The sequence below is a fragment of the Carcharhinus amblyrhynchos genome, unplaced genomic scaffold (assembly GCF_965287045.1).
Source record: "Carcharhinus amblyrhynchos unplaced genomic scaffold, sCarAmb.v2.hapA chromosome_105, whole genome shotgun sequence".
NCBI lineage: Eukaryota > Metazoa > Chordata > Chondrichthyes > Carcharhiniformes > Carcharhinidae > Carcharhinus > Carcharhinus amblyrhynchos.
The window spans coordinates 629,640-643,817 of NW_027649845.1; the positions used below are offsets into that span (position 1 = coordinate 629,640).

The window sequence follows — 14,178 nt, forward strand, 5'->3', positions numbered from 1 at the left end:
AGAATGTGTAGACTCTGCACAGACAGTGACCCAAGCCGGGAATCAAACCCGGGTCCCTGGTGCTGTGCTGCCAAATCTGTGCCTCTGACTATGGAGTCCCTTGTGACTATTGCTCTTCTGTGCTTCGAACCAGCACGGCTGCACAGTGGGTTAGCACTGCTGCCTCACAACTCCAGGGACCCGGGTTCGATTCCCGGCTCGGGTCACTGTCTGTGTGGAGTCTGCACATTCTCCCCGTGTCTGTGTGGGTTTCCTCTGGGTGCTCACGTTTCCTCCCACAGTCCAAAAGATGTGTAGGTTAGGGTGGATTGGCCATGCTAAATTGTCCCTTAGTGCCCAAAGACATGTAGGTTAGGGTGGATTGGCCATGCTAAATTGCCCCTTAGTGTCCAAAGATGTGTAGGTTAGGGTGGATTGGCCATGATAAATTGTCCCTTAGTGTCCAAAGATGTGTAGGTTAGGGTGGATTGGCTGTGCTAAATTGTTCCTTAGTGTCCTGAGATGGGTAGGTTAGGGTGGATTGGCCATGATAAATTGTCCCTTAGTGTCCAAAGATGTGTAGGTTAGGGTGGATTGGCCATGATAAATTGTCCCTTAGTGTCCAAAGATGTGTAGGTTAGGGTGGATTGGCTGTGCTAAATTGTTCCTTAGTGTCCTGAGATGGGTAGGTTAGGGTGGATTGGCCATGATAAATTGTCCCTTAGTGTCCTGAGATGTGTAGGTTAGGGGGGATTGGCCATGATAAATTGTCCCTTAGTGTCCAAAGATGTGTAGGTTAGGGTGGATTGGCCGTGCTAAATTGTCCCCTTAGCGTCCAAAGATATGTAGGTTAGGGTGGATTGGCCATGCTAAATTGTCCCCTTAGTGTCCAAAGATGTGTGGGTTAGATGGATTGGCCATGCTAAATTGTCCCTTAGTGTCCAAAGATGTGTAGGTTAGGGTGGATTGGCCGTGCTAAATTGTCCCTTAGTGTCCAAAGATGTGTAGGTTAGGGTGGATTGGCCATGCTGAATTGTCCCTTAGTGTCCTGAGATCGGTAGGTTAGAGGGATTAGTGGGTAAAATATATAGGGATAGACGGGTAGGGCCTGGATGGGATTGTGGTCGGTGCAGACTCGATGGACTGAATGGCCTCTTTCTGCACTGTAGGGTTTCTGTGATTTCTATAACCCTCCCTGCTGAACAACAGAGCCAGCCATGGTGCCATTACACTGGCTGCTGCTGTTATTTTCCCCGGAAAGGCCATCTCCCCAACAGTATCCAAAGCGGTCTCCCTGTTAGAGAGGGGGACATCCATGGGGGATTCCCACACTGACTGCCTGCTCTTTCTAGCAGTCACCCATCAATCTGCCTGCATCTTGGGTGTGACCACGTCTCTGTAACTCCCACCTCTGATGCTTTCTGCCACCTGCCTGCTCCTAAGTGCATCCAGCTGTTGCTGTGAGGAGGTGCCGCTTCCTGTAGATTGTTTGCACCCAATTCCAAAAGCATGCTCACACTGCCAGGCAACACTCATTGTGCAGGCAGTGCAACACTTATTACGGGCCACTAAATTTACAGGTTTCCACTTACAAACCCCTGAAACTGCTTTGAACCAATTGTCCAATTAGTCAGCCAGAGTTTCAGTTGAGAATTGAATCAACTGACTCCTGTTTCAGTGCAGCTTTTCAATTCCCAATTAATTTAGCAAATCCTGAAAGCAAGTTTAATGATTACTTAGCACCTGATAACTTACCACCTCAACTCCCCAATACCAAAAGAGCTCTCACCCAGCCAGGCAGCACTCTCAGAGTCACTTACCTTTGCCCACAAGCTTTCCATCACCACCAAAAATTGTCAACGTCATGATAACGTTAAATTTTATGGATATGTTGCCAATTTCAACAAAATACATCAAGACTTGGACTCAAAACAGTCCCACATTGGCGAACCTAAGCCACATGATATTAAACAGAGGAATGTAGGAAAGTCCAACACAAGACTTGAAGCCGTGTGCTACAAATACCCAAAATGAAGCATAGAAGATGACATTATCCTATGGGAAGCCTGGGTAGTTATCCCACGTGCTGCTCAAAGGCCTATCCAGGTGTATCAGAAATGAAGCTGCTGGTGAGAAGCCACGTCTGGTGGTCTGGAACTGATGGGGACATAGAGAAGATGGTAAAAAACAGGTAGAATGTGCCAGAAATACCAGAAGGCAGCTTCCCTCCATCCTGGGAATAGCCAGGAATGCCATGGGTCAGGACACAGGTGGACTTTGCTCCATATTTTTGCTGTTAATGGATGCCTTCTCTGAATAGATGGAGGTGCACTGGATCACTGCATCATCACAAAACACGGTAGTGAGACTACAGCAATCCTTTAGTACCCCCAGAATCCCAGAAGTTTTAATGATGAACGACAGAACCCCATTTACCAGTAGGGAATTTAAGACATTTACAGAAACAAATGGAATATGACATTGAATATGAGCTCCCTGGGGTTTGATAATTAACCAATCAGGTGGAGCTTGTACACCAAACTCTGTATAAAGCAAGACTCTGAGAGGGTCCATTAACCTTATAGTCCCAGTTGGAACTTGTTGTGTTCATCACAGGCTTGTATTCTTAGTTATTTTCATTTTGTGTAATAAAAGCAATGGATCCTCTTCACTGCTGCCTCCTGGAGTTATTATAATATTGTATTAGAAGAAAGTGCTGATTGGTTGACGGTGGTGTTGCAACGGAAGAGGCTCTGGTTGATGTTGACTGACAGTTAACTATGCAGCATTTTGGAACATAAATCAGTCAGTTTGACCTCTTGTGTTGCTGCTTAACCCCATTTCAGCATGAATCTACCAGGGTGAGCGAATAGCTCGGGCCCTATTTATAAACCCTCTGATGGATTTCACACTTCTCAACAAGGACCTCAAGCAAATGGAATCCATTTGACTGGATCCATTTCACAAATGGATCTGGAGGATAAAGCCTACTAAGATACGTAAATAAGTTATTCTGTGTGTGATTCTCTTCCACGGTCTTCTGCAAGCTAATTTGGAAATGAAATATACGTGTTTAATTCTTTCATTTCCAAATTCTATAAGATTGGTTTCATCATCAAACTTGTAAATAGTGACCGATTAATTTGCTTACCAAGTAGGTTTGATGTTGAAATAAGGTGCATCAAAGGCAGTGGCATTATGGTATTGTTGTTGGACTACACAGCTCTGGGAACCAGGTTTGAATCCCACTGTGGCAGATTGTGGAATTTGACATTCAATAAAATTCTTGAACAAAGTCTAATGATAATTGCGAAAGCACCGTGGATTGTTTTAAAAACTCATCTGGTTGATGAATGTTCTGTGCCATCCTAAATGTGACTCCTGATCCAGGCCTTGTCAACTGTGCAAATTCCCCCTGACTATTTTCTGGAGCTTGTACCAAAAGTGGGAGAGTTACATCACAGACCAGTCTGGAAATAGCCTGACACTGTCCTATTCAGAAAATCATACCGTACAGATAACACCCCAGACAACACCATCACTGTTCCTGGGCATGTCCTGTACCAATGGATGGACAGACCCAGCAGAGGTGATGCAGCACACTGGTATACAATCAAGAGGGAATTGCCCTGGGAGTTCTCAACAATGACTCTGGATCCCCAGACGCCTCGAGGCTCCAGATGAAACATGGACAAAGAAACCTACAGCTGATCACTGTCCCCCTCAGCTGATGAATCTGTACCCCTGATGGGGTAATAATTGGTCAGATTGGATTTGTCCTGCTTTTTGTGTACAGAACATCCCTGGGAAATTTTCCACATTGTTGGGTAGATGCCAGTATTTGGAGCTGTACTGGAAGAACTCTCCATTCACCTGACAAAGAGGCAGTCCCCTCGAAAGCTTGTGAGTATTATCAAATAAATCGGTTGGACTAAAACCTGGTGTTGTCAGACTTTTTACTGTGTTTATGCCAGTCCAACGCCGGCATTCCCACATCTGGAAGAGGTTGGCCAGGGGAGTGGCAAGTTCTGGGGATAAGGTTTCAGCACTATTGATGCAATATTGTCACGGCCCATTACAGTTTACAGTGTTTTTCGCTGTTTCTTCACATCACGTAGAGTGAATCAGATTAGCTGAAGACTGACATCTGTGATGCTGGGGACCACTGGAGGCTGAGAGGCATCATCCACTTCTGGTGAAAGGTTGCTGTGAATGCTTCAGCCTTATGTTATATCCCCTGTCATTGAGGATGGGGATATTTGTGAATCCTCCTTCTCCAGTGAGCTGTTTAATTGTCCACCACCATTCATGACTGGATGTGGAGGGACTGTCGAGGTTAGATCTGATCTGTTGGTTGTGGGATCACTTAGCTCTGAATACCATTTACTATTTTGCCATTTGATATGCAAGTAGTCCTGTTTGGGAGCTTCACCAGGTTGACACCTCATGTTTAGTTATGCCTGCTGCTGCTCCTGGCACGCCCTCCTTCTCTCTCCATTGAACCAGGGTTGATCCCCTGGCTTGATGCTAATGGTTGAGTGGGGGATATGCCAGGCCATGAGGCTACAGGTTGTGCTGGGGCACAGTTCCATTGCTCCTAATGGCCCACAGTGCCTCATGGATACCCAGTCTTGAGTTGCTAGATTGGTGCAAAGTCTGTCCCATTTAGCACGGAGATAGTGCCACACAACATGATGGAGGTTATTCTCAATGTGGAGATGGGACTCCTCTCCACAAGGACTGTGCAGTGATCACTATTTACTGACAATGCCATGGAAGATGCATCTGTGGCAGGCAGGTTGGCAGAGGATGTTATCAACGATGTTTTTCCCTCTTGTTGGTTCACTCACCACCTGCTGTAGACCCAGCCGAGCAACAATGTCCTTTAGGAGCTGACCAGATCAGTCTGTAGTGGTGCTCACAAGCCACTGTCAAGTCTGCACAGACTCTCCAAAAAAGCATCTTACTGAGGCCCAACTATCCACCCTATTCCTGTAACCGTGCTGACTTACCTTAACCTACACATCTTTGGACACTAAGGGACAATTTAGCATGACCAATCCACCCTAACCTACACATCTTTGGACACTAAGGGGCAATTTAGCATGGCCAATCCACCTAACCTACACATCTTTGGACATTAAGGGACAATTTAGCATGGCCAATCCACCCTAACCTACACATCTTTGGACACTAAGGGACAATTTAGCATGGCCAATCCACCCTAACCTACACATCTTTGGACATTAAGGGACAATTTAGCATGGCCAATCCACCCTAACCTACACATCTTTGGACACTAAGGGACAATTTAGCACGGCCAATCCACCCTAACCTGTGGGTCTTTGGACACTAAGGGACAATTTAGCATGGCCAATCCGCCCAAACCTGCGGGTCTTTGGAGTGGGAGGAAAGCCACACAGGCAGACGGAGAACATGCAAACTCCACGCAGACAGTCAATGAATGCCAGAATTGAAACTGAGTTCCTGGTGCTGTGAGACAGCAGTGCTAGCCACAGTGCTATCCCTGGAGTAAGAGTACTGATTCCTCAATTGAGGGCGGTGTTGGGTGGATAGTACACAGTAATCAGCAGAAAATTTCTTTATCCAAGTTTGACCTAATGCCACGAGAGGGCATGGGGTCCAGAATGAGTGTTGACACTGCCTGGAAAAATCCGTCCAGACTGTGTCCCACGGTAGGGCAACAACTGCTGAAACTGGCTGACTGATGGGAAGGGACATACCCAGGATTCGTGATGGTGGTGTCTGGGACATTATCTGAAAGCTATAATTCTGTGAATCTGAATATGTCAGGCTGTTGCTGGACGAGGATTTGAGACGAGTATCAGTCTGTGAGAAGACTCAGATAAGAACATAAGAACATAAGAAATAGGAGCAGGAGTAGGCCATCTAGCCCTTCGAGCCTGCCCCGCCATTCAATAAGATCATGGCTGATCTGTCGTGGCTCAGTTCCACTTTCCCGCCCTCTCCCCATAACCCTTAATCCCCTCTCTTATCAAAAACCCATCAACCCGCTTCTTAAAAATATTTAGCGAGGTAGCCTCCACCACTTCAACGGGCAGAGAATTCCAGAGATTCACCACCCTTTGAGTGAAGAAGTTCCTCCTCAACTCTGTTCTAAACCGCCCCCCCCTTTATCTTGAGGCTGTGCCCCCTAGTCCTACTGTCTTTTTTGAGCGGGAAGAGTCTCTCCACCTCTATCCTATCCATCCCATTCATCATCTTATACGTCTCAATGAGATCTCCCCTCATTCTTCTAAACTCTAACGAGTACAAGCCTAGTTTATTCAGCCTCTCCTCATAGCTCAACCCCCTCAACTCCGGTATCAGCCTAGTAAACCTCCTCTGCACTCCCTCCAAGGCCAAAATATCTTTGCGCAGGTGCGGCGCCCAAAACTGCACACAGTACTCCAGCTGCGGCCTCACCAATGCCCTATACAGCTGCAGCAAGACCTCCCTACTTTTATATTCAATCCCCCTCGCTATGAAGGCCAGCATCCCATTCGCCTTCCTGACCACCTGCTGCACCTGCAGGCTGGGTTTTTGCGACTCATGCACAAGGACCCCGAGGTCCCTCTGCACCGTCACCTACTGCAGTTTTTCGCCACGTAAGTAATAGTCCTTCCTACCATTATTCCTACCAAAGTGGACCACCTCACACTTGCCAACATTAAATTCCATTTGCCATTTCCTGGCCCATTCGCCCAGCCTATCTAGATCCTTCTGCAGACTCTCCACACCCTCCGCACAATTTGCCGTTTCCCCCAATCTTGGTGTCATCAGCAAATTTCGACACCCTACACTCGGTTCCCTCCTCCAGATCATCTATATAAATGGTAAATAGCTGAGGCCCCAGCACCGACCCCTGGGGCACTCCACTACTCACCAACCGCCAATCCGAATAGCACCCATTGACCCCCACTCTCTGCCTCCTATTTGACAACCAATCCCCTATCCACACTAACACCCTACCCCCAACTCCATGTCCCCTGACCTTCTGCAATAACCTCTTGTGAGGTACCTTGTCAAACGCCTTCTGAAAATCCAGAAAGACCACATCCACCGGCTCTCCTCTATCCACTGCCCTAGACACATCCTCATAGAACTCCAGTAAATTTGTCAGACACGACTTCCCTTTAATGAAACCGTGTTGCGTCTGCTCTATCAAGCAATTCCCTTCAAAATGCCTCGCAATTTCCTCCTTAATGACGGATTCTAACATTTTACCTACCACAGACGTTAAACTAACCGGCCTATAATTCCCCGCCTTTTGCCTGGCACCCTTCTTAAACAACGGCGTAACATTAGCCGTTTTCCAATCTTCCGGCACTTCCCCGGAATCCAGCGACGTCTGGAAAATAACCACCAAGGCATCCACTATAACCTCCGCCATTTCTTTCAGAACCCTCGGATGCATTCCATCCAGTCCTGGGGACTTGTCCACAATCAGCCCCTCCAGTCTGTCGAGCACCACCTCTCTAGTAACAGTAATGTCATTAAGACCCTCCATGTTTAAGAAAGAAGTTGCAGGGAAGTTATCAGTTCCAGCGCCGAGGTTGATTCTTTTCAATTGACCTTGGAGTGGTTGGGGAAATATTGGGAATGACTGGAACGGACAGAGAGCATGGGGCTGGGGTCACAAGGAGGCCAGACTGGTTACAGACAGAATTCCACTCCATAAAGGGGATTAGAGAACTAGAGAGCTTTCACAACAATGAACAAAGATTTTACAGTCATGATTAGAACATAAAATAAAACTTTTACTGTATTCAACTTCCTCAGATATTGGGAATAAGATTAAAACACAGCTTCCCATAACATTATGCTACGTCGCTCAAATACTAATACCATTACAACATCATAAAATAAATATACTGGATTTCCACGTGAATTGTGAAGTCGCAGAAGAGCTTTATGCATTTTTTTCAGTTAATCACATGACATATCTGTACACTGACTGGTGTCTCTCAGTCCCCTCTCTCTCTCAGGGAGATATCTGTGCACTGACTGGTGTCTCTCAGTCCTCTCTCTCTCTCTCTCAGGGAGATATCTGTACACTGACTGGTGTCTCTCAGTCCTCTCTCTCTCTCTCAGGGAGATATCTGTACACTGACTGGTGTCTCTCAGTCCCCTATCTCTCTCTCAGGGAGATATCTGTACACTGACTGGTGTCTCTCAGTCCTCTCTCTCTCTCTCAGGGAGATATCTGTACACTGACTGGTGTCTCTCAGTCCCCTCTCTCTCTCTCAGGGAGATATCTGTACACTGACTGGTGTCTCTCAGTCCCCTCTCTCTCTCTCTCAGGGAGATATCTGTACACTGACTGTTGTCTCTCAGTCCCCTCTCTCTCTCAGGGAGATATCTGTACACTGACTGTTGTCTCTCAGTCCCCTCTCTCTCTCAGGGAGATATCTGTGCACTGACTGGTGTCTCTCAGTCCCCTCTCTCTCTCTCTCAGGGAGATATCTGTACATTGACTGGTGTCTCTCAGTCCCCTCTCTCTCTCTCTCAGGGAGATATCTGTACACTGACTGGTGTCTCTCAGTCCCCTCTCTCTCTCTCTCAGGGAGATATCTGTACACTGACTGGTGTCTCTCAGTCCCCTCTCTCTCTCTCAGGGAGATATCTGTACACTGACTGGTGTCTCTCAGTCCCCTCTCTCTCTCTCAGGGAGATATCTGTACACTGACTGTTGTCTCTCAGTCCCCTCTCTCTCTCAGGGAGATATCTGTGCACTGACTGGTGTCTCTCAGTCCCCTCTCTCTCTCTCTCAGGGAGATATCTGTACATTGACTGGTGTCTCTCAGTCCCCTCTCTCTCTCTCTCAGGGAGATATCTGTACACTGACTGGTGTCTCTCAGTCCCCTCTCTCTCTCTCTCAGGGAGATATCTGTACACTGACTGGTGTCTCTCAGTCCCCTCTCTCTCTCTCAGGGAGATATCTGTACACTGACTGGTGTCTCTCAGTCCCCTCTCTCTCTTTCAGGGAGATATCTGTACACTGACTGGTGTCTCTCAGTCCCCTCTCTCTCTCTCAGGGAGATATCTGTATACTGACTGGAGTCTCTCAGTCCCCTCTCTCTCTCAGGGAGATATCTGTACACTGACTGGTGTCTCTCAGTCCTCTCTCTCTCTCTCAGGGAGATATCTGTACACTGACTGGAGTCTCTCAGTCCTCTCTCTCTCTCTCAGGGAGATATCTGTACACTGACTGGTGTCTCTCAGTCCCCTCTCTCTCTCGCAGGGAGATATCTGTACACTGACTGGTGTCTCTCAGTCCCCTCTCTCTCTCGCAGGGAGATATCTGTACACTGACTGGTGTCTCTCAGTCCCCTCTCTCTCTCGCAGGGAGATATCTGTACACTGACTGGTGTCTCTCAGTCCTCTCTCTCTCTCAGGGAGATATCTGTACACTGACTGGTGTCTCTCAGTCCCCTCTCTCTCTCTCAGGGAGATATCTGTACACTGACTGGTGTCTCTCAGTCCCCTCTCTCTCTCTCAGGGAGATATCTGTACACTGACTGGTGTCTCTCAGTCCTCTCTCTCTCTCAGGGAGATATCTGTACACTCACTGGTGTCTCTCAGTCCCCTCTCTCTCACTCAGGGAGATATCTGTACACTGACTGGTGTCTCTCAGTCCCCTCTCTCTCTCGCAGGGAGATATCTGGACACTGACTGGTGTCTCTCAGTCCCCTCTCTCTCTCGCAGGGAGATATCTGTACACTGACTGGTGTCTCTCAGTCCTCTCTCAGGGAGATATCTGTACACTGACTGGTGTCTCTCAGTCCTCTCTCAGGGAGATATCTGTACACTGACTGGTGTCTCTCAGTCCTCTCTCTCTCTCAGTGAGATATCTGTACACTGACTGGTGCCTCTCAGTCCCCTCTCTCTATCTCAGGGAGATATCTCTACACTGACTGGTGTCTCTCAGTCCTCTCACTCTCTCTCAGGGAGATATCTGTACACTGACTGGTGTCTCTCAGTCCTCTCTCTCACTCTCTCTCAGGGGGATATCTGTACGCTGACTGGTGTCTCTCAGTCCTCTCTCTCTCTCTCAGGGAGATATCTGTACACTGACTGGTATCTCTCAGTCCCCTCCCTCTCAGGGAGATATCTGTACACAGACTGGTGTCTCTCAGTCCTCTCTCTCACTCTCTCTCAGGGAGATATCTGTACACTGACTGGTGTCTCTCAGTCCCCTCTCTCTCTCTCAGGGAGATATCTGTACACTGACTGGTGTCTCTCAGTCCCCTCTCTCTCTCTCTCAGGGAGATATGTGTACACTGACTGGTGTCTCTCAGTCCCCTCTCTCTCTCTCAGGGAGATATCTGTACACTGACTGGTGTCTCTCAGTCCCCTCTCTCTCTCTCTCAGGGAGATATGTGTACACTGACTGGTGTCTCTCAGTCCCCTCCCTCTCTCTCAGGGAGATATCTGTACACTGACTGGTGTCTCTCAGTCCCCTCTCTCTCTCTCTCAGGGAGATATCTGTACACTGACTGGTGTCTCTCAGTCCCCTCTCTCAGGGAGATATCTGTACACTGACTGGTGTCTCTCAGTCCCCTCTCTCTCTCTCTCAGGGAGATATCTGTACACTGACTGGCGTCTCTCAGTCCCCTCTCTCTCTCTCAGGGAGATATCTGTACAGTGACTGGTGTCTCTCAGTCCTTGCAGTTCGTACTGTGTTGATTTTTCTGCGATGAACTTTACCCATGACTCACCTGCAGTGGTGTTTCAATCTGCACTGAGTATTTCTCAACGGATTCGGAGAGTAACTGTCGGCAAAAAGATAAACAGATAACACTGAGCAGCAAATCGCATGTTTCAATGAAACGTCACAGCAGTGCAAAAGGATTGGAAGATTTCCCTGGAGCTGTCCCATCAGAAGCAATGTCTCTCCCCTCTCACTGTTCCCCAGTGTCTCTCTCCACTCTCACTGTGACCCAGTGTCTCTCCCCTCTCACTGTGACCCAGTGTCTCTCTCCCCTCTCACTGTGACGCAGTGTCTCTCTCCCCTCTCACTGCGACCCAGTGTCTCTCCCCTCTCACTGTGACCCAGTGTCTCTCTCCCCTCTCACTGTGACCCAGTGTCTCTCTCCCCTCTCACTGTGACCCAGTGTCTCTCTCCCCTCTCACTGTGACCCAGTGTCTCTCTCCCCTCTCACTGTGACCCAGTGTCTCTCTCCCCTCTCACTGTGACCCAGTGTCTCTCTCCCCTCTCACTGTGACCCAGTGTCTCTCTCCCCTCTCACTGTGACCCAGTGTCTCTCTCCCCTCTCACTGTGACCCAGTGCCTCTCTCCCCTCTCACTGTGACCCAGTGTCTCTCTCCCCTCTCACTGTGACGCAGTGTCTCTCTCCCCTCTCACTGTGACCCAGTGTCTCTCTCCCCTCTCACTGCGACCCAGTGTCTCTCTCCCCTCTCACTGTGACCCAGTGTCTCTCTCCCCTCTCACTGTGACCCAGTGTCTCTCTCCCCTCTCACTGTGACCCAGTGTCTCTCTCCCCTCTCACTGTGACGCAGTGTCTCTCCCCTCTCACTGTGACCCAGTGTCTCTCTCCCCTCTCACTGTGACCCAGTGTCTCTCTCCCCTCTCACTGTGACCCAGTGTCTCTCTCCCCTCTCACTGTGACCCAGTGTCTCTTCCATTTCACTGTGACGCAGTGTCTCTCTCCCCTCTCACTGTGACCCAGTGTCTCTCTCCCCTCTCACTGTGACCCAGTGTCTTTCCCCCCACCCTGTGACCCAGTGTCTCTCCCCTCTCACTGTGACCCAGTGTCTCTTTCCTCTCACTGTGGTAGGTTGGTAGAAAAGATGGTTGGTGGTTATTTTCCAGACGTCGCTGGATTCCGGGGAAGTGCCGGAAGATTGGAAAACGGCTAATGTTACGCCGTTGTTTAAGAAGGGTGCCAGGCAAAAGGCGGGGAATTATAGGCCGGTTAGTTTAACATCTGTGGTAGGTAAAATGTTAGAATCCGTCATTAAGGAGGAAATTGCGAGGCATCTTGAAGGGAATTGCTTGATAGGGCGGACGCAACACGGTTTCATTAAAGGGAAGTCGTGTCTGACAAATTTACCGGAGTTCTATGAGGATGTGTCTAGGGCGGTGGATAGAGGAGAGCCGGTGGATGTGGTCTTTCTGGATTTTCAGAAGGCGTTTGACAAGGTACCTCACAGGAGGTTACTGCAGAAGGTCAGGGGACATGGAGTTGGGGGTAGGGTGTTAGCGTGGATAGAGGATTGGTTGTCAAATAGGAGGCAGAGAGTTGGGGTCAATGGGTGCTATTCGGATTGGCGGTTGGTGACTAGTGGGGTGCCCCAGGGGTCGGTGCTGGGGCCTCAGCTATTTACCATTTATATAGATGATCTGGAGGAGGGAACCGAGTGTAGGGTGTCAAAATTTGCTGATGACACCAAGATTGGGGGAAACGGCAAATTGTGCGGAGGGTGTGGAGAGTCTGCAGAAGGATCTAGATAGGCTGGGCGAATGGGCCAGGAAATGGCAAATGGAATTTAATGTTGGCAAGTGTGAGGTGGTCCACTTTGGTAGGAATAATGGTAGGAAGGACTATTACTTACGTGGCGAAAAACTGCAGCAGGTGACGGTGCAGAGGGACCTCGGGGTCCTTGTGCATGAGTCGCAAAAACCCAGCCTGCAGGTGCAGCAGGTGGTCAGGAAGGCGAATGGGATGCTGGCCTTCATAGCGAGGGGGATTGAATATAAAAGTAGGGAGGTCTTGCTGCAGCTGTATAGGGCATTGGTGAGGCCGCAGCTGGAGTACTGTGTGCAGTTTTGGGCGCCGCACCTGCGCAAGGATATTTTGGCCTTGGAGGGAGTGCAGAGGAGGTTTACTAGGCTGATACCGGAGTTGAGGGGGTTGAGCTATGAGGGGAGGCTGAATAAACTAGGCTTGTACTCGTTAGAGTTTAGAAGAATGAGGGGAGATCTCATTGAGACGTATAAGATGATGAATGGGATGGATAGGATAGAGGTGGAGAGACTCTTCCCGCTCAAAAAAGACAGTAGGACTAGGGGGCACAGCCTCAAGATAAAGGGGGTGCGTTTTAGAACGGAGTTGAGGAGGAACTTCTTCACTCAAAGGGTGGTGAATCTCTGGAATTCTCTGCCCGTTGAAGTGGTGGAGGCTGCCTCGCTAAATATTTTTAAGAAGCGGGTTGATGGGTTCTTGATAAGAGAGGGGATTAAGGGTTATGGGGAGAGGGCGGGAAAGTGGAACTGAGCCGCGACAGATCAGCCATGATCTTGTTGAATGGCAGGGCAGGCTCGAAGGGCCAGATGGCCTACTCCTGCTCCTATTTCTTAAAAGATTAAAGCTTATGGGATACGTGGCCAGGTATCGAGATGGGTTGAGGACTGGCTTGCTAAGACGAGTCAGAGAGTAGTTGTGGAGGGGTCCTTTTCTAGCTGGAGGTCTGACACTAGTGGTGTGCCGCAGGGCTCAGTACTGGGACCTCTTCTCTTTGTAGTGTACATAAATGATTTGGAAGCGAGAGTAGGTGGTGTGATCAGCAAATTTGCTGATGACACCAAGATGGCTGGATTGGCGGGCAGTGAGGAGCTGTGTCTGGCAATACAACGGGATATTGATCGGCTGGTATATTGGGCAGATACATGGCAAATGGAGTTTAATCCGGATAAACGTGAGGTGATGCATTTTGGCTGGAATAATGTAGGGGGGAGTTATATGATAAAGGGTAAGCCCATCAGGAGTACAGAATCGCAGTGAGACCTGGGGGTGCAAGTGCACAAGTCTTTGAAGGTGGCAGTGCAAGTGGAGAGTGTGGTAAAGAAAGCTTATGGTATGTTAGCCTTTATAGGAAGGGATATAGAATATAAGAGCTAGAGTCTAATGTTGCAGTTGTGTAGAACGTTGGTTAGGCCGCATTTCGAGTACTGCATCCAGTTATGGTCACCTTACTACCGGAAGGACGTGGAGACTCTGGAGAGAGTGCAGAGGAGGTTTACCAGGATGTTGCCTGGTATGGAAGGACTGGGGTATAAGGAAAGATTGAGCAAAGTGGGGCTGTTTTCCCTTGAAAGACAGTGATTCAGGGGGGATCTGATAGACGTATATAAGATTATGAAGGGTATAGAACACAGAACATTACAGCGCAGAACAGGCCCTTCGGCCCACGATGTTGCGACGACCAGTTAAA

At 48.7% G+C, this 14,178-nt stretch overlaps 1 protein-coding gene across 1 annotated transcript in view; it reads right to left on the reverse strand.

The window, feature by feature from the left end:
• Positions 1-14,178, reverse strand: part of LOC145338604 (uncharacterized) — a gene marked incomplete at its 5' end in the record, with an annotated part of 89,153 nt that overhangs the window by 39,767 nt on the left and 35,208 nt on the right. Inside the window, one exon of the mRNA XM_080182977.1 lies at positions 10,722-10,775. Within this exon, the coding sequence (XP_080039103.1) occupies positions 10,722-10,775 (54 nt within the window). The remainder of the gene's footprint in view (positions 1-10,721; positions 10,776-14,178) is intronic.